The 25,805-nt window shown below is 40.6% G+C and overlaps 2 protein-coding genes, 1 long non-coding RNA gene and 1 pseudogene across 3 annotated transcripts; 1 reads left to right on the forward strand and 3 right to left on the reverse strand.

Annotated features, from left to right (window-relative positions):
• Positions 1–13,064: 13,064 nt before the first annotated feature.
• On the reverse strand, positions 13,065–15,311 carry LOC140037988 (uncharacterized). Its single transcript, XM_072083171.1, has 2 exons — positions 14,275–15,311; positions 13,065–14,121 (listed from the first exon to the last, which is right to left on the reverse strand). Exons 1-2 carry the CDS (start codon positions 15,309–15,311, stop codon positions 13,065–13,067), a joined length of 2,094 nt encoding a protein of 697 aa, XP_071939272.1.
• Positions 15,312–18,558: 3,247 nt separating this feature from the next.
• On the reverse strand, positions 18,559–20,259 carry LOC140037989 (trans-resveratrol di-O-methyltransferase-like; annotated as a pseudogene).
• A 23-nt stretch (positions 20,260–20,282) lies between these two features.
• Positions 20,283–22,354, reverse strand: LOC140037737 (trans-resveratrol di-O-methyltransferase-like). The gene is made up of 2 exons (XM_072082739.1): positions 21,502–22,354; positions 20,283–21,149 (listed from the first exon to the last, which is right to left on the reverse strand). The coding sequence occupies exons 1-2, from the start codon at positions 22,282–22,284 to the stop codon at positions 20,835–20,837; spliced, it is 1,098 nt and encodes a 365-aa protein (XP_071938840.1). The 5' UTR covers positions 22,285–22,354; the 3' UTR covers positions 20,283–20,834.
• A 2,493-nt stretch (positions 22,355–24,847) lies between these two features.
• Positions 24,848–25,761, forward strand: LOC140038146 (uncharacterized). The gene is made up of 2 exons (XR_011841967.1): positions 24,848–24,928; positions 25,326–25,761. It is a non-coding gene; the product is annotated as an uncharacterized lncRNA (long non-coding RNA).
• Positions 25,762–25,805: the final 44 nt, after the last annotated feature.

The following is a 25,805-nucleotide window of genomic DNA, read 5'->3' on the forward strand; positions in this document are numbered from 1 at the left end:
CAGAGGAGGCGGTTCGACGGGCTGAGGTGGAGGTGGAGTGCAATGAGGTTGAGCTGGCACATGATGGCCTTGAAAGGGCTCAGGCGGACCTAAGTCGGGCCCTGGCTCTTGAGGAGCAATTTTGGAGGCAAAAGGCCCGAGTCCGGTGGCTTCAAAATGGAGATGGGAATTCCAAGTTTTTCCATGCGGTGGTGAAGCAACAAAGGGTGCAGAGCGCTATCCATCGGATCAAGAACTCACAGGGTTCCTGGGTGGAAAAAGATGACGAAATAGCATCTGAGGCGATCACGTTCTTCTCGGACCTGTTTTCTGAGCCTATTGCCCCTGTACAGGAGCTGTTGCACTTAATTCCCCCATTAATCACAGAGGAGGATAATAAGCTCTTGGAGCAGGTCCCGACCATGGAGGAGGTTCGACGAGTGGTTTTTACAATGGACGGGGAAAGTGCTGCAGGACCGGATGGATTCACGGGTAAGTTCTTTACATTTTCCTGGGATGTCATTGCCCAAGATGTCTATAATGCGGTGCTGAGCTTTTTCTGTGGGGCTGAATTACCTAAATTCATTACTTCCACCTCTATTGTGCTCATCCCTAAGGTGTCAAATCCTCAAGACTTTTCAATGTTTAGACCGATCAGTCTCTGCAATTTTTTTAACAAACTGTTGTCTAGACTTTTGGCCGACAGGCTATCCTCTATTTTGCCGAAGATAATCTCCCCCTAGCAGACGGGTTTTGTTAAGGGGCGGAATATAACGGAAAATTATTTGTTGGCCCAAGAATTGATGTCGGGTATTGGCAAGTCCGCTAGAGGGGGAAATGTTGCCCTTAAGTTGGACATGTCTAAGGCATATGATAGGGTGTCCTGGTTTCACATTGTTAATGTGTTGCGGAGATTTGGGTTTGGAGAGCAGTTCATAGACAGGGTTTGGCGTCTACTCTCTAATGTGTGGTTCTCAGTCATTGTCAATGGTGCATCGCATGGATTTTTTAAGTCGGCTAGGGGGTTGCGTCAGGGTGACTCTTTGTCGCCGGCGCTATTTGTTATAGGTGCTGAGGTGCTGTCGAGAGGTCTTAATGACATGGCTCTCCAGCCAGGGTTTGTCGGCTTTAAAGTTCCCCATGGGTGTCCTACTATCTCCCACTTGGCTTTTGCGGATGATGTTCTTATATTTGCGAATGGTTCGTCCAATTCTTTGCGGCTCATCATGCGGGTTTTGGAGTTGTACCAGCATTCCTCGGGGCAGTTGGTTAATGCTCAAAAAAGCGGATATGTGACTCACCCATCACTGCCTCCGTCTCGACGAAGGTTGATTGAGCGGGTCACGAAGTTTACTAGGCAGGCTCTTCCATTTCGCTACTTGGGATTCCCGCTGTATTTGGGCAGGTGTCGGTCGTCGTATTTTGGGGGAGTGAGCCGAGCTATTTTGGGAAGGGTGATGTCATGGAAATCAAGGCTTCTATCTCCAGGTGGGAAGTTAATCCTTATTAAACATGTTCTTGCAGCTATACCTGTCCATTTGCTCTCGGCAGCAGTGTTGCCGAGCTAGGTATTCGCAATGATTGAAAAGGTTTGTGCAAACTTCTTGTGGGGATCACTGGATGAGAAAGCGAAGTTCCATTGGATACGATGGCCTCATTTATGCTACCCGGTGGAGGAGGGGGGCGCAGGATTTCGTAGGCTTCGGGATGTCTACCGAGCTTTTTCGTGCAAACTATGGTGGCTGTTTCGGACGGGATCTTCGCTTTGGGCAACCTTTTTGCACGCTAAATATTGTAGAGGGGCTCATCCGTGCGAAGCCCCATTGAGGTTGTCCGCTACGGCTACTTGGAGACGAATGTGGAATGTTAGTCGACAGGTGGAGTTGTCAATGCTATGGCAGGTTAACGAGGGTTCGTGTAACTTCTGGTATGACAATTGGTTAGGCAATGGTGCTTTAGTGCTGCGGTCTACCGTCGCCCCGGATCTCACTTTTGGGGACTTCATCAGCAATGGGGAATGGGATATACAGTTGCTTTCTCGAGCTGTACCACAAGACATTATCCCGGCCATCTTACAACAGCCGGTACCTGGTGGGGGTTGTGCGGATGAGGCGGTATGGATGGCGTCGACATCTGGTAAATTTACCCTGGCCTCGGCTTTTGGAGAAGTTCGTCAGGCCCGCAACATCTCGGCTGTTCTATCTCGTGTCTGGCATCATCGAATTCCATTGAAGATTTCCTTTTTCATGCTACGATTATTGATGGGCCGGTTGCCTCTGGCAGAGACGCTATGTAAGCTTGGCTTTCATATGCCTTCAAAGTGCCTTTGTTGTCAAAGTCCATCCTGCGAATCCATTGAGCATCTGTTCTCTATGGGGCAGGTGGCCCTGGAAGTATGGAGTTACTTTGGGAGTATGTGTGGGGTAATCTGTACAGGGTCCTTATTGCGTGCTCGAATGGGTGCGTGGTGGTTCGTTGAGTAGAAATTGGAAAGGAGACGATTCATTTTTACTATCCTTCCTAGCCTTATTTGCTGGCATATTTGGAAGGCTAGGAATAAAGGCGTCTTTGAAGGCAAACCAATGCGTCCAGCAGTTGTTATTCAGGCCATATTCAGAGAAGCTAAGATGCTTTTGGAGATTCATTTTAAGGGCCAAGTTGGGGCACACACGTTTCAGCAGTTATATGATTGGTCGGGTGTCCCAGTGGGTGGCTTTGGTTTTCAGTTGGTGCGTTGGATAGGGCCAGAATTAGGGGTGTTAACACTCAATACAGATGGGTGCTCAAAGGGGAACCCTGGTACGGGTGGTGGCGGTGGTGTCCTGCGCGACTCATCCGGAAGGTTGCTATTGGCATTCTCGGCCTATCTTGGGGAAACTACCAGTCTACATGCGGAAACTTCAGCCCTTCTGATTGGGCTTCGCGAGTGTGCTCAGAGGGGATTCGGCAATGTAGGAGTCCAGTTAGATTCCTTGGTCCTGGTGGGGATTCTGCAGAAGACGTTCCAGTGTCCTTGGCACATCCGGAGGGCAGTTTGGCAGATATGGCAATTGCTTGGTGACTCCCCTCGGGTAGCTCATTGCTACAGGGAGGCGAACAAAGTTGCGGATATTTTGTCTAATGTGGGAGTTTCTCACCCTGGACATCAGGTTAGGGTTTATGAACACGTAGGACTGATACCTCAGTTGGTTCGGGGCGCCCTTCGTTTAGATAGGTTAGGCTTGCCGTCAGTTAGAAAGGTCCGGATGGCGTAGCTTCTGTGTTGGGATAAGGCAGTGAGCATGGTTGTAACTTTCAGTTCGAATTCATAATAAATGATGAATTTAATAATAAAAAAAATAATCGTCATTAGAAAATTTAAAAATATATATCCAATTCAAATAGAAAATTTTGAACTTTACTGAATCATCATCATCATCAAGTAACATAACACAATATACCAGAATAAAAAAAAAAGGAGAAAAACCCAAAACAGAATATGAAAAATAAAAGAAAAAACAACTAATCAATAAAAAACTAAAAATAAATGGAAATTAAAGTAAAAAATGTAAATATGGACAATGAGCTCATGCAAAGGTGATCAGACTTTGAAAATTGTGAAGACGTCGGCAATCGGACATTGATTTCCCAATTACAATATTTTTCTAAAAAAAGATAAAAAGAAAACATATTATGAATAAAAAGTCTACAATTCCAACTATCAATTACCTGATTTCTAGTTTCACCTAAAGATTTCATGGAATCACTGTCCAATAAGGTTTGTAATTTTGCATGTATGCATCATTAATTCCAGTAGTCGAAATAACCAGGGTATCTGGTATACATTGGTAATAGCAATTGTCCTTTGGAATTAACTTCTTGAAAAACATATAAAGATACAAATTAAAATATTACTTATAAATTAAGAGACTCCTTACGGAACACAGGAGCAAGAATTATGAACAAATTCAACTACGGTTTCTTCTTCTTTGATAAAATTTCCCCGATATCAATGAAACAATAATGGATATAAAACTATCGTGTATTGATGATAAGTATTAACTAGTATTTGTATTTCAACGGGAGATTAGCAATCAACTGTCAAATATTGTTGATTAGTGTTTGTAGTAGTGTCAGCATTAGTATTCGAACAAAAGACCACTCAATGCTTTCAATTGGATACAAAAGAAAAAGAGAAGACAAGGAAGAAGAGGCTAATAAAGTTCAAATTGTACCAAATTGTAAACCTCGTTATATAGGAATATTGTATATATCCATGATACTCAATTTTACGCTCACGCTAACACTTCTATAATTTTGGAGATATTAGACAAATCAAAAGATCAAGAAACATATATCGGTAAATCATTCAAAACACTTTTATTTATGGTAGCAAACTAATCATTCAAAAAGAAAGAAGGGGTAATAGTATCTGTTTATAATTTTAATTAAACTTATTGACAAAGAGATTTAGCACGAACACTATATAATATTGGAATTGGCTAGATAGTTTCATGAACAACCATATACACGTGCACGAAAGTATCTTGTCAAAACAAAATTGATTGAAACCATACATAGATTTGGCCATTCATGTAGTACATTTCTAATTGCCAAAAGTATGCAAGTCATGAATGGTAATACGACATCAATTAGCCACCATTACTGACAGGTGCCGAACCTGTGCAATAATAATAAATGAATCCTAACTACCACCTGAAACAGTCAGTAATCAATTCGAGTACTGGAGCAGGGACCCTAGGTGTGCAATGGGTTACTTGATTCACCCTGTTCCCGAAGAGTTTGCTTAATCCGATATACCTGAATTAATTATTTAACTGAATTCCCTAACTAGTAGACAATGGTAAGCAGGGTCGTCTCCTCATGGACTGGAGAGATATTTGTTTCTTTTCAAATCAAGATTAATGGGGGGGTTTTGATATCAAAAGCCAACTGAACAAATTAAATGCAGAAAATAATTAATTAAGAGGAATAACTGAGAGAAACTCTAGCCAAGGGTATACTTCAGAAGTGGTTCATGCACTGATCATTGATGCAGAAATAATTCCAACATTTATTAACAGATTGGTTATAGTTGTCTCGCACGCGCTAAACAACCAACCCTTCCTTAATTTATCGATAGCTAAGGTACGACCGTTAGCTATTTCTCTAACCCAAAAACAACCCTACGTACGACCGTAGGATTTAATTTCTAGATTGCATTAATAATTAGAAAGGCCCAATCCTAACTAACAAACACGCTACGAGGGTTTGTTTAAACTAGATCGTATGCTCCCCTGACATAAACCCAATTACGCCAGTCGCTACTAAGATAGAGATAACGAACAATTACGGATTCAATTACATTTATTTAGCAAAATAGCCTATATGAATAATTAATTATTGCGCACTAATCAATCATACATAAGGACTAAAACAATTAAAAATAGGAAACACATAAATACCAATAAATGAGGAAGCAATTAAAATAAATTAGATCTCACAGTAATTGTTGAACCAATTCGTCAGTTGTTCCCTTGACTAGAATTAGGGGTTTAGTTCCCCATTAGTGAACAGGCCGCGCGTACAAGGTAGGGAAGGGTCATCGATGCTTTTCTTCCTGTTTGGTGTTAGGCGCGCATACAAGAAAGAATTTCACTTGCTTGATTTCTCGGTCAAGACTAATCAAAAAACCAAGGAATTACCAAAGTCAACCACAAGATGAAAAGTAACACACAGTCAACAATAATGGCCCCTTCTGCTTCTCCTAATTGGCAAACGAATTCATACGAGAAGGAGTTTTCCAATTGTTTGATTCCGTTCAAAAGCTCATGAAAAGTTCACTAGCATTCAAAGTCAACAAAAGTGGCTAATGTCTGCTGCCTTCTCTCTGCCAAGCTGCGGCTCCCTCCTCTCATTCAAAAACAAAGAAAAAAACTCTCCCCTAACCTAAGCCGCGCGAGAGATAAATACAATCCCCCCACAATAGCCAAAAAATTGTTACTTGTTTAAAATTGCAGCCAGACTACCTAGAAATATATTAAAATAAAATCTATTACAATTAGGTTTCTTCAGCTTCTCAAACGGGCCCCACGTCCGATGAATCTTCTAAAAGTTGAATTTAAGCACTTTTCAGCAACCATTCCTGCAATTAGCACCAAAACAAAATATCAGTAGAATCCACCCAATTAACGAAAATATTTAGTCAATTAATTGTGCAATAATGCCCAAAATACCCACTAAAATGCAACCTATCAATCTCCCCCACACCTGAACTATGCTTGCCCTCAAGCATAATTAACTCAGAAGTACAATCAAGATGCTAAGCAAATCACAGCAGTTCATACCAAGAATGGCATTCCAAGATCCCCAATAACCTTATCGAAATCAGAATATACCAAATCAACAATTCTCGCAGTTTAAAGTGCACTCATTCACTCCAAAGTGTATATGAAATGTATATAAGATGGCTCTCGAAACAACACAATAGAATGACACTACCATACGCTTGCTCATATATCATATCTCCACCACTTACTTCTGAATTTAAATGCAAAAATTAAGGGACTTCGCAAGGTTGTAATGGGATTAGGGTGAGAAGGTAGGATAAAAAGGAGTCAAAAGGGTGTAAAAGTATAAAGAAAGTGCTCAGAAATTCATTACACAGATTCTTGCACATTGGGAACTTCAAGGCATCTCAACCATCACACGAGTAGAGTGAATTGGCACTTGCCACGACCTTCGACTTTTCCTTTCTCCTCTCTTTTTTTCTATATTTTTTTCTTCTTCTTTTTTTTTTCAGCAACTCCCAACCAGCACCATAAGACTCAACTTTACTCGTTGCTTTCTTACATTTTGCCTTCTTTCCACCTCTTTTTTTCCTTTTTTTTTTGGTTATATATATATATATATATAGACATGTGCAATGCCTCTCAGATACTATTTCAAAATTCTGTATAATGAAATCAAAGCACTTCTTCACACGAGATTCAGAAAGAAAGTCTAAAAAGAGGGTTCACGGGTAAAAGCTGGGGTCTCAAGCAAAGAATAGGGGTTAAGGCTCAACTTGGCTCCCTAATGGTAGTAAATAATCCAAGGGTTGGTTTTAAGAAAGTCCAAAAATGGCTCATTCCTAGGTGCCCTATCATTTCAATGCATTAAACTCATTTAAATGTGGTCTTGACACGCATAACCGAGCAAGTTCTAGAATGACCAACCATGTGCAATAACCACTCAAATAAACGAAAAATTAGGCCCAAAAATCGCACAAGTGGTCAAATTGATGTCAAATCCAGCATATTCATAAATCAATTCAATATTAAGGAAAATAGAACACCCCATGGCATGAACTTACTGCTTATACTCACATCTCAATTGTATTCATTACAGTTTAAAAAAAAAACTACTAAGGCAAGGAAAATGCACATAAAACAGCTCAAAACACAACTAATGCATAATTAACCCTCCCCCACACCTAAACCTTTCATTGTCCTCAATGGAAGCGGATAAAGATGAAAATAAAGTGATAAAGGCAACAACACTTCCCTTAATACGGCGGAGGGCAGAGGTGAACTAAGGTTGTGGAGGGCACGGTGGGCAGAAACCCACGTGGTGGAGGTATTGTGCTAAATTCTAGGTCATGCCGGCCATTTGGCCCTCCATCCGATCCATACGGGTGTCCATGTGCTGCATCTGGAACCGAAGAGCTGCAAGCTGGCTATCGACGGAGGAAGATGGTGGAGGTGCCGAAGAGGACGGTCCGGGGGCATCCGTAGAAGGACCACCAGCCTCCGGGTCGGCGGTTTTGGAAGCACTGTGCTTTGGAGGAACGGAGATTGGCCCCGGGGGAGTAAACTGAAAAACGCCCGCTACCTGTCTCACAAGACCCATTTTTTCCAAACAAACCAAATCGGCGGGTTCCATAGTACAAGCACGATGCAAGTTATGATTATTTAATTCCAAAACTCCAAGATTTACAGCCAACTGAGTGATAAATGAGCCTAAGATTAATGGCTTATTTTTCTTACTTAGCACAGTTCGGAGGTGGAGGGCAAACCAGCTACCCAAATTGACCTTAGTCCGAGTGACCATGCACCAAATGAAAAAGAACTCGGGTTTGGTCAGAGTACCCGAGCTATCCTTCCTACTTGAGAAACTATAGGCCATGAATCTATGTAAATAACGGTAGGCGGCGCTCTTAAGATAAGAAGCCTTAGACTGACTGGGGTCATAGCAGTGTCGGTCAACAGACAACTCTCTCCAATAATCAATGTAATGAGAGAAAAATGGCTCCGAGTACTCGCACACACTGTGCATATACTCCTCACTCTGAGAGTAGGGAATATCAATAAACCCAAGAGCCAAATTAAACTCAGTTATAGATTGGGTGAACTCTCTACCCATTAATCGAAACCTCACTACCCCAGGAGTGGTAACGGAAAATTCATCAGGAATATTAAACTCAAAAGTAGCATAGAATTCCCACGTCAGTTCAGTGAAAGCAGGTAAAACGATAGAAGCATAGCGGGTCCAGCCTACGTTAGTCAAGTGCTGCGTGACCTCATCCCGCAGGTTTAACATATCAAGTGTAGGGCCATGGATGTATTTACAAGGAATTATCTTCCTTGTGCAAGCCGAGGCATACCGCTCCTTGTCGGCAGCCCGGGTGAAGGTCAAATTGCTGCCAAAGTGGGCCGGAGAGGAGATATGAACCTCCCTATTCCGTCCAAGGCGAGTCCGGGGTCCTCCCGGCCCAGTCGATGGGGCAGGTCCCCCTAAGGGGACTGTAGGCTGAGGGGTGGAAGTGGAAGTGGAAGGCTTGTTCTTGCCTTTAGTTTTTGGTTTGGTCATTTGGTCTATTGGATAGGGCAGAGGCAAGGCAAATGTGCACAAAAGAGGTCAACAGGCAGCTGATTCAGTAAAAGGGTCCCAATCACAGTTTCTAGTCACAGACAAGTGCACAACCAAACAATAAAATTACCCCAAAAGCTAACTAATCCTGTGAATCAGCAAAATACTTTCCAACGCTACCAAATCACCCCAAAATTCACTTAATTAGACAAACGCAGCAAAATTCCCCCAAAAACTAATTAAACAGGCAACAAGGGTAAAAATTCCCCCCAACTATCACTGATTGAGCACAAAATTTGACAATTAATTAGCAATCGCCCACGGATATAGCGCAGCACCCAAAATCAAGCACAAAATATCTGTCCTCAGCTAGCAATTAAAAAGAATCTGGCCTCAGCTACGAAAATAAGATTCCGTCCTCAGCTAATAAAATTAAGTAATCTGGCCTCAGTTACTTAGTGACAGAAAGATAAAGGAAGAAATCACCGGAGGTTTTGACTGGCAGTGGGTGAAGTAGAGAGCCGGGGTGACAACAGAGGGAAAGGAAAAATGCGTGGCGGGCACGCGCGTTGGAGATGGCGGCTGCTGCTGCGAGTTGCACCAAGAGGACGCTCACCGGCTTCCCTACGCGCTGCTACTGCTGGGCCTAGAGCTGGATTCGCGTGTCGCGCGCCTGAGTTGCGCTGGGCTTGGTTGCGCCTAGAACAGGGTGGGCGCTGTACGCGCGAGCTGCTGGGCGGCGCGCGCTCGGTTTGCGCGCACGGACTGCGCGCAAAAGCTGCGCGCCTGGCTGTTGGAGCTAGCGCGCGCTTGGCTGCTGGAGCTCGCGCGCGCCTGGCTTCGGCGTGCAGCTGCGCGGCTGGAGTGGCAAGCGGGCTGGTGGAGATCGAGCGGCGGCAGCGAGGTGAGGTGCGGTGGCGGCGGGCAGCGAGGAGCGGCGGCGTGCGGCGCGGTGTGGAGCGGCGCCGGCCAGTAGACAGCAAGTGAGAAGCGGCGGCCAGGGGAGCAAGGAAGAAAAAGAAAGAAAAGAAAGAAGAAGAAGAAAGAAAAAGAAAAGAAAGGAGAAGGAGAAAAAGATTAGGGCTCCGGGTCTTTGAAAATTTTTCTTTCTTCTTTTTTTCGTTCAAGGGCAATTTGGTTTTTTCAACTTTTTTTTTTCTTTTTTCTTTTTTTTTAGCGTGACCACCTGGCGTGGGCACGCTCAACTGCCATAGAGTCTGCAGATCCTGATCGAAAATTTCTTCCCCTCAGGCGTGACCATCTGGCGTGGGCACGTCTAACTGCATTAGAGTTCGCAGAACCTCGCCTTCCAACCTTTTTCCTCAGACGTGACCACCTGGCGTGGGCACGCCTGAATGCCAATTTCCTGTTACCAAACACCAAACTATTAATTGCTACCACACCTAACTAAAACTTCAAAAATGCATGAAAACTGAAACAAATAGTCTTGGGTTGCCTCCCAAGTAGCGCCTCTCTTTACTGTCTTTGGCTAGACATGGCCAAAACCCTCAAGCATGATAAGGTGGATCTTGGAGGTGTTCAACTTCTACTTCTTCAACATAGAAACCCTCATAATAAGGTTTGAGACGATGGCCATTCACCACGAGCTTTTTCTCCGTTTTTAAACTTTGGATCTCCACTGCACCATAATGAAAAATATTAGAGACGACAAATGGACCAATCCAACGGGAACGCAACTTACTGGGAAAAAGTTTAAGCCTCGAGTGATACAAGAGGACTTTTGTCCCCACTACAAAAGATTTTCTGGAAACCTGTTGATCATGAAACATTTTACTCTTTTCCTTATAGATCGTGGCATTCTCATACGCTTCATTTCTTATCTCCTCTAACTCTTGTAGCTGCAATTTCCTTTGGACCCCTGCTTCGTCTAATCCCATGTTACACTGCTTCACTGCCCAAAACGCCTTGTGTTCGAACTCCACGGGAAGATGGCAAGCCTTACCGAAGACAAGTCTGTACGGAGACATCCCAATCGGCGTCTTATACGCGGTTCTGTACGCCCATAGCGCGTCTTCTAGGTTTAAATTCCAATCCTTCCTATCCGGACGCACCATCTTTTCCAAGATCGACTTGATTTCCTTGTTTGACACTTCGGCCTGACCGTTTGCCTGCAGGTGATACGGTGTGGATACCTTATGGAGTACACCATATTTTCAAAACAAGGCCGTGATAGTCTTATTGCAGAAATGTGTCCCTCTATCACTAACCACAGCTCTTGGCATTCCAAAACGGACAAAAATATTAGATTTTAAGAACTCTGCAACCACTCTAGAATCATTAGTACGGGTGGCTTTAGCTTCCACCCATTTAGAGACATAATCTACAGCAAGTAAAATGTATAGGAAACCAAAAGATGAGGGAAAAGGACTCATAAAATCTATCCCCCAAACATCAAAAATTTCAACAAACAACATGGAGGTTTGAAGCATTTGGTCCTTACGAAAAATATTCCCCACCCTTTGACACCTATCACAGGATTTGCAAAATAAATACGAATCTTTAAAAAGGGTGGACCAGTAAAAGCCACTCTCTAACACTTTGCGAGCTGTTCGCTTGGGCCCAAAATGCCCTCCACATGCAAACGAATGACAGAAATTTAAAATGGAGTGAAATTCACCTGTACTTACACACCTCCTGAGCACTTCCGAACATTGTCTCCAAAGGTACGGATCGTTCCAAATGTAATATTTAGCATCACTCTTCAACTTGTCTCTCTTAACCTTTGGCCACCCTTCAGGCACTTGATTAGTCACCAAGAAATTTACTATATCAGCATACCAGGGTGTAGACGAGTTAATGGCAAGTAGTTGCTCCTCTGGAAATGCCTCCCTCAATGGTGGCTCCTCCTTATGAGCAAGCAAGCGACTCAAGTGATCAGCGACTAAGTTTTCTACCCCACTCTTATCTTTAATCTCCAAATTGAACTCTTGAAGGAGCAGGATCCATCTGATAAGCCTTGGTTTAGCATCTTTCTTTGTCATCAAATATCTCAAGGCTGCATGGTCAGAAAAAACTATTACTTTTGCACCTAACAAGTATGGTCGAAATTTTTCTAGTGCAAAAATCACAGCAAGTAATTCTTTCTCTGTTGTAGAATAGTTGAGTTGAGCTCCATTCAACGCCTTTGATGCATAATAGATTGCATGAGCCGTCCTGCCAATCCGTTGCCCCAGCACTGCTCCCACTGCATAGTCACTCGCGTCACACATTATCTCAAATGGGAGGCTCCAGTCTGGAGGCTGGATAACAGGTGGTGATGTCAATGACTCCCTTAACCTGTCAAATGCCACCTTGCACTCCTCGGTGAAGTCATATGCTACATCTTTTTGCAATAGTTTGAACAGGGGCGCTCCAATTTTGGAGAAATCTTTGATGAATCTCCTGTAGAACCCTGCATGACCCAAAAAGGAGCGCACCTCCCGCACACTTGCGGGGTAAGGTAAAACAGAAATAATATCGACTTTTGCCTTGTCTACCTCTATACCTCTGGCCGACACTACATGCCCTAAAACAATGCCATGATCCACCATGAAAAGACATTTTTCCCAATTTAGAACTAGATTTGTCTCAATGCATCTCTTTAAAATTAAGGCTAAATTATCAAGGCATTCATCAAAACTATCTCCATATACACTAAAATCATCCATAAACACCTCAATAATCTTTTCTACGTATTCGGAGAATATACTTACCATACACCGCTGAAAAGTTGTTGGGGCATTGCGGAGGCCGAATGGCATCCTCCGATAGGCAAAAGTACCAAAGGGGCAAGTGAATGTAGTTTTCTCCTGATCCTCTAGTGCTATTGCGATCTGAAAATAACCAGAGAAACCATCAAGAAAACAATAATAGACACGGCCAGCTAACCTTTCTATCATCTGATCAATAAAAGGTAGAGGGAAGTGGTCCTTCTTTGTCACAGCATTCAGGCGCCGGTAGTCAATGCACTGACGCCATCCTGTGGGTTTCCTCACCGGAACCATCTCACCCTCTTGGTTCTCTTCAACTGTTACTCCCATCTTTTTCGGGACTACTTGCACTGGGCTCACCCAGGGACTATCTGAAATGGCGAAGATGATCCCTACCTCTAGGAGTTTAAGTATCTCCTTCTTCACCACTTCCATCATCAGTGGGTTCAATCTTCGTTGTGCCTGCGTCACTGGTTTTGCATCATCTTCAAGCCGGATCCGATGCATGCATAAAGAGGGGCTAATTCCCTTGATATCTGCTACGCTCTACCCAATTGCTTCCTTATGATCTCGAAGAAGACGAATTAGGCTATCTTCTTGCCCTGGTGACAGGTGTGCAGATATGATGACTGGCAGTGTCTCATTGTTCCCGAGAAAAGCATACTTCAAATGCTTTGGGAGAGGTTTGAGCTCCAACTCAGGCGCCTGCACAATAGAAGACAACAATTTTGCCTGAGTTTCTGGTACAAAGACAGAAGTAAGCTCATACCTTGGAGAAATTGGTGGGAGCAAATGCAGTGCTCCAACAGCGTGGTATAGCTCATCACTTATTTCTACATCAAGAGTTGCCCCCAACTCAAGATGTTTGGCCAATGCCACTGCCAGTGCATCAACCCCATCCAATTTAAATATTTCCTGTACAAGGGGCTCGACAACACTTAAAGCATAAACAGAGTTAGTCTCATCTGGGTACTTCATCGCTTCAAAAATATTAAAATTTATAATTTCCCCATCAAACTCCATCGACAAAGTACCCTCATTTACATCTATTTTTGTCCTAGCAGTGCTTAAAAATGGCCTACCTAACAAAATAGGAGACGGATTTAGTGCCCTTTCATCCCCCATGTCTAGGACATAGAAATCTGCAGGAAAAACTAACTCATTGACTTGTACCAAAACATCTTCAACTAACCCCTCTGGATAAGCATTGGTACGGTCTGCAAGTTGGATTATAATGCCTGTGCCTTTTAATGGACCAAGATTAAGGGAAGCATAAATTGTCTTAGGCATAACATTAATTGACGCCCCCAAATCCAACATTGCTTTCCTAATTGGAGTACCTCCTATCTTGCAGGGAATGGTGAACATACCTAGGTCTCCACATTTTGGTGGGAGTTTTCTCTGGAGTATAGCTGACACGTTTTCTCCCACCGCCACTCGTTCATCTCCCCTTAGCTTTCTCTTGTGGGTACACAAGTCTTTCAAAAATTTAGCATACTTCGGTATCTGCTTGATTGCATCCAACAGGGGAATGTTGATCTTCACTTTCCGAAACACATCCAAGAGCTCTTTTTCCTTCTCTACCTTCTTTGTCTTTTCCAACCTGCAAGGAAAAGGGGGTAAGTTAGAGCTAATAGTGAGTGGAGAGGTGGAAGTTACCTTAGGATCCTCACAAACACGTCCTTCCTCCTCAATTTCCTTTTCTATCTCCTCCTCGCTTTTGTTTTTTGAATTTTTCACTTTAGGCCCTTCCAACTCCTTGCCACTCCTCAGCGTCATGGCACTTACATTCTTGGGATTCACCTCGGGCTGCGATGGCAGTTTCCCATAAACGTGGGACTCCAAACGGTTAATAGCGGTTGCTAGTTGGCTTATCCGAGCTTCTTGGTCCTTCTTGTCCGCTTTGATCTCCTGATGAAGTTGAGTAGTAGTTGTGGCCAGGCTTTTGACTAGGTCCTCCAAGGAGCTTCCTGAATTGGAGGATGAGGGTTGAGATTTTGGTTGCCAAGGCTGGTGGAATCCTAGTGGACGATTCGGGAATGAACCTTGTTGCCTGTTCCCATAACTGAGATTGGGATGGTCTCTCCAACCGGGGTTGTATGTGTTGGAATACGGGTCATACTGCCTGCAGGGCGCGGGCACGCCTCCGGCCATATTTACCTGTTCCGCCCCGTCCTCTTGCAGAATGGGGCACGAATCCGTGCAGTGGTCCATGCTAGTACAGATTCCACACACCTTCGCTCGCGGCGTGTCTCTCATGGCCAATTGCCTGACAGCAGACGTCAACTCTGACAATTGCTGCTGGATGAATGACGTCTCTGCCTCATTGACTCTACGGGTAGGATTGCTCTCACGGAAGCCGAACTGCTGAGAGTTTTCTGCCATGGCTTCAATAAGGTCCCACGCTTCCCTCGATGTCTTGTTCGCCAGGGCTCCTCCACTCGCAGCGTCAATAATACTCCTGTCAGTTGACTGGAGTCCCTCATAGAAGTACTGGATCAACAGTTGTTCACTAATCTGATGCTGTGGGCATCTAGCGCACAACTTGTTGAACCTTTCCCAAAAATCGTACAATGACTCCCCGGAGTACTGCTTGATGCTGCAAATCTCCTTCCTCAAACTTGCAGCCCGGGACGCGGGGAAAAATTTCTCCAGGAATTTCTTTTTCAATTGTGCCCACGTGGTGATACTACCTGCAGGCAGGTAGTATAACCAATCCTTCGCTGCATCCTTGAGAGAGAAGGGGAAGGCTCTCAGTCTTATTTGCTCCTCAGTGACCCCAGGAGGTTTCATGCTAGAGCAAACTATTTCGAATTCCTTGACATGTTTGTGGGTTCTTCGCCAGAGAGATCATGGAACGAAGGCAGGAGCTGAATCAACCCCGATTTCAGCTCGAAATAGGTATTTTCAGCCAGAGTTGGGAACGTGATGCACAAGGGCTGATGAATCAGGTCTGGGGTAGCCAGCTCCCTTAATGTCTGGGTGTTGGCCATGCTAAATTCGTTTTCTACTGACTCGTTCGCAAAAGATAAGTGCCCTTCTTTTCATCTCTTGGTTTCTTGTCTTCGCCTACGCGCTGCCTTCTCAACCTCAAGATCGTATATTAATTCACCTGTGCGAGAGGAACGGGGCATAAACTAGCAAAAATACCAAGAAAAATAAAATAATAACAAAAACTAAATAAAAAAAACTGAATTCAAAAAGAAACAAATAATTCAGATGCCAGTCCCCGGCAACGGCGCCAAAAATTGATAGGTGCCGAACCTGTGCAATAATAATAAATGAATCCTAACTACTACCTGAAACAGTCAGTAATCAATTCGAGTACTGGAGCAGGGACCCTAGGTGTGCAATGGGTTACTTGATTCACCATGTTCCCGAAGAGCTTGCTTAATCCGATATACCTGAATTAATTATTTAACTGAATTCCCTAACTAGTAGACAATGGTAAGCAGGGTCGTCTCCTCATGGACTGGAGAGATATTTGTTTCTTTTCAAATCAAGATTAATGGGGGGGTTTTGATATCAAAAGCCAACTGAACAAATTAAATGCAGAAAATAATTAATTAAGAGGAATAACTGAGAGAAACTCTAGCCAAGGGTATACTTCAGAAGTGGTTCATGCACTGATCATTGATGCAGAAATAATTCCAACACTTATTAACAGATTGGTTATAGTTGTCTCGCATGCGCTAAACAACCAACCCTTCCTTAATTTATCGATAGCTAAGGTACGACCGTTAGCTATTTCTCTAACCCAAAAACAACCCTAGGTACGACCGTAGGATTTAATTTCTAGATTGCATTAATAATTAGAAAGGCCCAATCCTAACTAACAAACACGCTACGAGGGTTTGTTTAAACTAGATCGTATGCTCCCCTGACATAAACCCAATTACGCCAGTCGCTACTAAGATAGAGATAACGAACAATTACGGATTCAATTACCTTTACTTAGCAAAATAGCCTATATGAATAATTAATTATTGCGCACTAATCAATCATACATAAGGACTAAAACAATTAAAAACAGGAAACACATAAATACCAATAAATGAGGAAGCAATTAAAATAAATTAGATCTCACAGTAATTGTTGAACCAATTCGTCAGTTGTTCCCTTGACTAGAATTAGGGGTTTAGTTCCTCATTAGTGAACAGGCCGCGCGTACAAGGTAGGGAAGGGTCATCAATGCTTTTCTTCCTGTTTGGTGTTAGGCGCGCATACGAGAAAGAATTTCACTTGCTTGATTTCTCGGTCAAGACTAATCAAAAAACCAAGGAATTACCAAAGTCAACCACAAGATGAAAAGTAACACACAGTCAACAATAATGGCCCCTTCTGCTTCTCCTAATTGGCAAACGAATTCATACGAGAAGGAGTTTTCCAATTGTTTGATTCCGTTCAAAAGCTCATGAAAAGTTCACTAGCATTCAAAGTCAACAAAAGTGGCTAATGTCTGCTGCCTTCTCTCTGCCAAGCTGCGGCTCCCTCCTCTCATTCAAAAACAAAGAAAAAAACTCTCCCCTAACCTAAGCCGCGCGAGAGATAAATACAATCCCCCCACAATAGCCGAAAAATTGTTACTTGTTTAAAATTGCAGCCAGACTACCTAGAAATATATTAAAATAAAATCTATTACAATTAGGTTTCTTCAGCTTCTCAAACGGGCCCCACGTCCGATGAATCTTCTAAAAGTTGAATTTAAGCACTTTTCAGCAACCATTCCTGCAATTAGCACCAAAACAAAATATCAGTAGAATCCACCCAATTAACGAAAATATTTAGTCAATTAATTGTGCAATAATGCCCAAAATACCCACTAAAATGCAACCTATCAATTACAATTAAGTTTGTTGGGCACGTTTTCTAGCCGTAGATCAAAGAAACTATATTTTGAAAATAATATGATGAAATCACTTCAAATTATAAACATCACGTGACTCTATTAATTTGATCAGAACTCACCAAAAATGAGTGTGTGTTCAATTTGCCCTGTATTTCATTTAAAAATAGTACATAAAAACAAGTTAGTTGAACACAAACTGATGAGATCTTGAAGTCTAATGCAAATTGGTAAGTTGCTAACCATTTGAGGTATAGACCCTAATCCAAGGATTTAATGAGCCTAAATATCTTATTCTATGCTTTGTGAACTGGTAGTTGCATTCAAATTGGCTACAATCTCCCATCTCACCTATCTAATCTACTAATTACCATCTAATCCCTTACCTTTTTTTTTAATTTTCAATTAATTTTGCTATTGGTTAAGTGGTATTAGTAAGATATGAAAGCGACATGGATTTTTTCATATGTTTGTCAAACTTTTTAGATATAACTAAACTATGGTATGTAATTTAACATGGAACGAACTTACTATTTCATATTATCAATTTTATCTACCCGATGTTGAGGTCTTAACTATTATTAGTTTCTTTGTACCTTAGTGGTTTTCTAACCAAATTTAATGTTTAGAATTTTTTAGCACGTACTAACATAAAATTCAGCTCAACAACAACAAATGCATTAATGCTATAAGATAATAGAGAAATCCATATCAAAATGCCCAATTGAAAAAAAAAAGTGAAAGAAAAAAGGAACGAAAAGGTCAGATGTGCTGTTATTTCATTATTGGGTTATGTAAAAACATTTCATTTTGACAATTGAACATACATATAGACTTCGTAATAGCTTACTCTTGAAATTCTTGTCTCTTCGTTTGAAGGTGAAAAGAAATTACTGCATAGTTATTTCCATAAGTTGTAGAAAACAATCAAAAAAGACAAAAGAATAAGGTTTTGATGAGTAAAATTCAGAAATTGGAACGGCACAATGGGCTATATTTCTGTTCCAATTTTGGGCTATGTTATCGGCCATGTAGCCTGTCTTTTTCGATTGCAATGTTTTTTTATCTTTGTACGCAAAATAACATAAGATACACATCTTGACTTCATACACATGTCTAACCAAAAAAAAAAAAACTATCCACAAGTCCTAATAATAAACCTCAATAAGGGATCTCAAGCCCAGCACTAGAGTTGTCTTCTAGTCAATGCATGAAGCCTGCCTTCTCATTTCATTGTTTCCCTGTGACAAGGACCATCATCAGCGTATCACAGAAAAGTTGAGTTTCCCTCCATTTTCCTTGCTAGGAATTGCTTCTTTGCATTTCCCAAGTATTTGTACACATTCCTCATTTGTGAATAATGCTCTATTTGTGAATAAACTTCCATGACTGATCCAATGGTTTGCTGTAATAAAGACATGGTTGTAATGAATCAGCAGCATACATAGATGTGTTTAGAATCAATACTAAGACTGGCCTTTTAACAACAAAAAGGCGAATATGGATCTCTTCCATCTTCTTGGAAAGGTTATCTTACCTTCATTATAACATCATCTGCAGGAGGAATAGCTACAAACATATCTCCTCCAACAAAGGCTAAACTCTTGTTATTCGCTACCAAGCCATCAACCACATGAGGAAGATCGGTAACAATACAGTTCAAGTCAAGAAAAGCATCAGCAGTTTCCTTAGCCAAAGTTCCAGTACCACCTCCAACATCCACCAAAGAATTCAACCCTGAAAAAACATCCTAGCAATCCCTGATCAGAATACTGCCAACTAGCTGAGAATCGCAAGCCATTCCTTCGTTAAAAAAATTATTAAGCTTCTGATGTGACAAGTCTTGAAGGGATTCACATCACTGTTGTTTTGCAACCACTGGCTAAGGTGGTACCATGGATCCATCAAGGTAGGATCAAGCATGGCGTCAAGCTAAAAGGCTCATCTTTTAATAAAAGTTTAGATGAAGTAGTGAGCATATAACCTTCCTCATCATCGTGCTGACTAATTTTTGCCTCGATGAAGAAGCCTGACCGGATTAGAATCCTCATCAGGCGATAGACAAAGGGGGCTTTTGCATTGCCAATTGGAAGAGCATTGGTGAGTTCATCCAGGGTCATGGGCTTACCATGCTTGTGAATAATGTCTGGTATGCCGAGTTGAATTGTACATTTGAGGGAAATGGAGTTTATGAAGTTGAATATGTGATTCCATATGTGAGCTTGAGCTTGAAGTAGCTCATTAGCATTACCATTTCTGCCCAAATCCAACTTTTTCGCTGTTGATTTTGTTTTCCTTTTTGGGTATAACAGGTAGGCATCCAATCTTATGGTTAAAGAGCATATAAGACCCACACGAATGGATAGGCATGATGATTAGTAACTGGGGCCATGAGTGGCTATAACAATTCAATTTAGTTCTTCTGCGCACTCTTTTTGTTGACTAATATATTTGCAAGATCCAGAAAGGTGTATGGGACAGTTGTCAGGTGCCACCGTCCCAAATGATGTATGGGAAAGATTTTCTCAACAAGGCAAATTTTGATAATGTGCAGCCAAAAGCAAGTCCCATAACTTTGAAATTACAAACATATATGGATCTACACGAATATTAATTAGATACAATGTCATTGTTTCGAAATTGAATAAGTAATTTACATTTTGTTTAGAAAGTGTTGTTAAGAACTGAAAATCTTTTTCAGTTTTTTGTCCCTCATGTTTAATCGTTCTTTCTTCAACTTACATTCAGCTGTAATGGCTGAATTTAAAGTGGAAGCGATGCATCTACTTCAACTTCAACAATGTTGGAAACAGTTATTGTCCTTAGCTACCTCAACTCCACACCATTTATACATAATGTGCTTGCTGTGCATTCCAGGCTGGGATTTGGACACATTCCAGTGTTGGATTGTGGTGGGGTTTAATACCAAATCAATGGATTAAATCCTTTATATAAAGGAGGCAAACGAACAATTTTATTACACTCAAAATATATACAATAACAACAGACAAAATACATTTATATTAGACACTAATAATTGAGCCTCACTGTTGAGAATATTTGGTCTAATTTATCAGAGGCTCACTCTTGAGATATCTGCTCAAACACTCACTCAACAATTGAACTCGTTCATTTCCTATCTTTCACTTGAGCTTTGGTGCCCTTCAACTGAGGAAATGGCATTTATTTATACTAGTAAGGATCCTACAAGCGGCTGTAATTTTTCTCTTCTCATTCAATGCCCAATTGCCAGAAAATCCGGTGAACTTTGCAAGTAAGTCTGGTTCAAAGCCATAAAACTTCTATTGATCAGCCGCCCACGTTCAGCTTCAAGACTGGACTTTGGCAATTTGTCTATTGCCAATAAATGAGTAAAACAAACACTCCAAAGCCATAAAACTTATTCTGAACATCCTGACTAAAGATTCATCACTCTTTAGCACAAACAACATTTTCAAAAAGCATATTAATTAATTATAATAAACCTCAATGATAGATCTCAAGCCCAATACTGCAGTTATCTTATAGTCACTGAAGTCTGCCTCCGTGAAAAGTTTCGCCCAATCTTTCTCATTTCTTTGCCTTCCTTTGAATAGAACCATCATCAGCATATGAAACAATAGTTGGGTCTCAATCGCCTCATGATCATCATCCCCTTTCTGCTGGCTTTTGCAGAACATTTCAACAATTATCACTTTGCCTCCTTTTTCCTTGCTAGGAATTGCTTCTTTACATTTTTTTAGTATTTGCACACACTCATCATCGCTCCAATCAATCAATATCCACTGCTTGATTGCAAATTATATCACAATGAAAGAAAATTTTTGTTAGAAACATTGCACCCCATCTAAAGCTTTTTGCGTCAAAAAGCAAAAACAAAACTATTCTCTTATAGTACCAAACACACGCAATCAATTTGACGTTTAAAACTTTGTTCTTTTTTTTCCCCTCTTCATGATGCAGTTCTTAGATTAAGCATAACCTCAATTTCTACTACTCAATCTTACTTTTGAAGTTGACACTTCTTATAATTGGTGAATTTTAATCTTATGATCTCAGGCAATAAGGAAAAAAATCTAAATAACACTACTATAAAAAAATTTGTCAACTAGAAAACGTGCAACATCGATTTCATACCTTCATTAAAACAGCATCTGCAGGAGGAATGGCTTCAAACATGTTACCTCCAACATAGGCCAAGTTCTTACTACTCTCCAAGCCATCAACAACATGAGGAAGATCAAGCACAGTGCATTTCAGGTGAGGGAAAGCATCAGCAATTGCCTTAGAAAAGGTTCCAGTTCCACCTCCAACATCTACCAATGAATTCAAACCCTCAAAAACATGCTTACAATCTTTGGTCACCACGCTACTAACCAGCCGGGTATCACTAGCCATTGCTTCGTTAAAGAATTGATTAAGCCGTGGCTCATGGCTTGCAAGATCGTAAAGTGACCTCCCATGGCAAGTATAAAATGGGGTTTCATCACTGTTCTGAAACCACTGGCTGAGATGGTGCCATGGATCAGTCAAGGTGGGATCGAGCGTGACCAGTAAAAGCGGCGTCACGCTAAAAGGGTTACTCTTTAAAAGGAGTTCAGCAGCAGAAGTAAGCAGATAACCCTTTTGATTATCATTCTCATTTCCAGGAATCTTTGCTTCAATGAAGAAGCCTGAGTGGATCAAAATCTGCATGAGACGATAAAGGAAAGGGGCTTTTGCATTCTTGATGGGAAGAGCATCAATCAATTGATCAAGGGTCATCGGCTGGCCATGTTTGTGAATAACGTCTGGAATGCCTAATTGAATTGCACATTTGAGGGACATAGAATTTATGAAGTTGAACATATGGTTCCATATGTGAGCTTGTGCTTGAAAAAGCTCACCAGTATGATCACCAATATTTCTAGCCAAATCCATTTTTTTGTTTGAAATTCTAGGATTTTTTTTTCGCTTTTTGGTTGGGAATTACAAGTAGAACTCGCATTTTATAGGCCGGGTATGGGATTCACTGCAATAACGTTGCAATAGTTTCTTCTAATAATATGACAACAACCGGTTAGAAAAATGAATAAACAGTGAAATCAACTCAGAAACAAGGATCCAAAGGCAGCTGATTGTTGTCGACAAGGAATAGCTTGTGGGCAATTATATCAGTCCCCTTTTCTTGACCAATTCATATATGAGTATATAGGTTACTCTAGGCTCCTACTTGGTGCAATAATTCAGTGTTTCTAGAGACTTGCTTAAATTAAAGTGTATAATCAGCACAAATTAATTAATTGTTCTTTTTTTTCCATGTGTATTATCACTTGAGAAAATCGCACAATTCACACTGCTGGTGGTGCTTTCTTGTTTGGAAGACGAAATTTAAATAGTGACAACTTTTGAGTCATGGTTGAGTAAAAGTTTACATTGGTGTGTCATCATTTTTGAGCATAATTGCTATTCACAACAATCTGACGTATCGCAATGCTTAAGAATCTTTGCTTCTTGTCCTTAAAGGAAGAAATACAGTTTTAGTTGTAATGTTGGGCACCTGTCTGATTTTAGCTCCTAATGTTTCGACACAAATAAATCTGGTCTCCAATATTTGACACTTGACGCAAGTTTAGTTCCTAAAAAAAATTCAATAAAAACAAATATGGTCTCCAATTTTTTCAATTTGAAATAGATTCAAGATAATTGATGAATTTTTTAAATTATTGATGGAATTAGTCACGTGTTTATTAAATTATATTTTCTTTTTACTGTTTCTTGGTTAATTTATTACTCACATATCATCACATGAGTTATTCTTATTGTTCAAAGATAGCCATTGTCAAAATTGAATGAATTAAAACTGCAAAGATACTAAACATTGAAGACTAAAACTGCATTTCTTGCCATCCTTAAATTCGGGATCAATTTCTTAATTGGAACTTTGAGCCATGTTTTCTTCCTTTTCTTGCCATCACTGACTTTGGCAACATGTGAGCCCACATTCATTTATTGGAGTGACAAATGTTTGTCATAAGAATTAGCAAAGGTCAATTTTCGTGATTTGAATGTGACAAATGTTTTACTGCTAAGCCACGCCTGAATCTAGAGCTGTCATGGATGAGATTTTATTGGATTTTCAGGATTCTAGCATTTAATTAATGAGGAAAATTGGTGCATGTCGAGCACCTTAATATTATGAATAACAATTCATTAGAGTGCAGCAGAGCCTGGGAGAAAGATAGGAAATAAATGAACTCAATTATTAAGTGAATCTTTGAGCAGATATGTCAAGAGTGAAACTGTAATAAAATTAGAACATATATTCTTGATTGGAATAGGAGTGAATCGGCAGGCCATGTTAATATCTGCTTACGAAGATAAATTACACATGTGAGGAAAAGAGAGTTTATGAAGTTGAATATATGGTTTCATTAGCAATTTTTTTTAAAAATTTTTTTATCACTCTAGAATGGTTTCGATTGCAAGCGTAGAAGAAATTGGAATTTATAACGCAGGTCACGAGGCTAAAATAAATCACGTAGCAATAATTTCTGTGAATAAACTTAACAAAGTCAGCAAACAACGCCCTATCAAGATGAGCTTATTGAGAAAAATATATATGTAAAAAAAATGAAAGACAAATAACAGAATGAGATCAACTAAAAACGCATTAAATTTGACAAATTTCAATTAACCTTTGTCACAACCATCTGCAACCTACCTCAACTCCATTTCAATGAGTTGCAACTCTTCCAAATTGGCTAGGCAACTTGTCCAAAGATTGATTGTTTCAACATCTTATTAGAGATTAAGAATTAAAAGTAACATAAACAAAGCTTAATGCAATTTGTGTGGTTGAGATCACAAGTTGTAACTTGATTTTTAATGTATGTGTGAAATTCACAAAAATTTACTATAAAGCTATGCGATGTACAAAAAAAATTACGCACAGTTAAAAATGGGCAAAACTGCCCGGAACCGTTGTCCACTACGAACTACCCTTTCATCCAGAAATCTTATTTGGAACGTGTTTTTTGTGGCCATACAAGTGAAATCATTGCCGCCTACCCGTGGTCCTGCACGTACCCTTATAGTCAACCATCTTATCTGGAAATCTTATCCGGAACATGATTTTTGTGATCATGCAAGTGAAATTGGTGCCCTCTATTGAGATATCCCACATCGGAAGTCAAAAGAAGAAAGAAAAGTAATATAAGTTCCAATTTGTTGAATTATTTATAATTTTGAGTTAACTATTTTGAACCGAGACTTCAACTCAAAAAGTTATTAGGAGTTCTATAAAATTAGAGGAGTGAGATATCCCACTATTATAATTTTGATTTGAAATGAAATATGAGCTTTGGCACGTTGGATTACTAATAATTTTGATTTAATCATTTTAAACCTATATTTTTAAATCAAAAACTTATTGGGACAGTCCAATGGACCCGGGGTGATACAACTATCCTTTCATTCACCACTATACATACACATATATGTGCAAAAGTTTATGCACTTAGAATCTCACAGCAAATGGCTTTTAATCAGTCTTTCTTCCTTGTTCTTGTGCTCCTTGCATCTAGTTAGTCTCTCATACTGATATTATTTTATCATTTACGTACAATCATAATTAACACAATAGTCCTCTCTCTCTCTTCCCCCCCTCCCCCCCCTTTTTAGCATATTTCATATAGTAATCAAATTATTTCGTTTCAGGTAATATGAAAGCAATGAAATAGTATCATGCAAAAGTGTGTGTATGTACAATCATAACTAACACAATAGTCTTTCTTTGTCTTTCTATTTTTTTTTAGCATATTTCATATAGTGTTCAAATTATTTCGTTTCAAGTAATATGAAAGGAAGGAAATAGTATCATACACCCGCACGCGCGCATACACACATATAATAAGAGCATTTTTTGTCCAATACTAGCTAAATGTACTACTAAGATTTTTTTTCCCCAATTTCTTTTGCAGGTGTGGTGTTAGGAAAAGTTGAAGCTGCAGAAGCTACAGAAACCACCAATGCCGTCAAAACTGCATCAAGAAAAATGCTGCCAATTGGAGGACAGATTATAAAAATGCTTGGGGTTAGAAAAGATACCTGTATAGGTCTTTTGGAATCCTGCAAGGACGATCCATATGGCTGTTGTCCTGGCTGTGTCTGTTTGTGGCCTGGGGACTTGTGTCGTGGTGACTGCTGAATCATGCTGAAGCTCCAAGCTAAAATGCTGCTAGCATCTAAATGAACAATTAGCAAATTGTTCTTGCTGTAACATAAATAAATGGAAGCGTGGTTCTAGTGTAAAATATGTTATCTCCTGCTATTGAATAAATTATGATAAATGGATTTTCAGTAGGAAATCCATTGGTGTATGGACTTTTCATGGTAATGAATTTTGAGTTAAAACTCCTTGCAGTTTAGAATTTTTTTGCATATGTCCGTGTATTTTGTCT

This window comes from Coffea arabica, chromosome 3c, assembly GCF_036785885.1.
Source record: "Coffea arabica cultivar ET-39 chromosome 3c, Coffea Arabica ET-39 HiFi, whole genome shotgun sequence".
Classification (NCBI taxonomy): domain Eukaryota; kingdom Viridiplantae; phylum Streptophyta; class Magnoliopsida; order Gentianales; family Rubiaceae; genus Coffea; species Coffea arabica.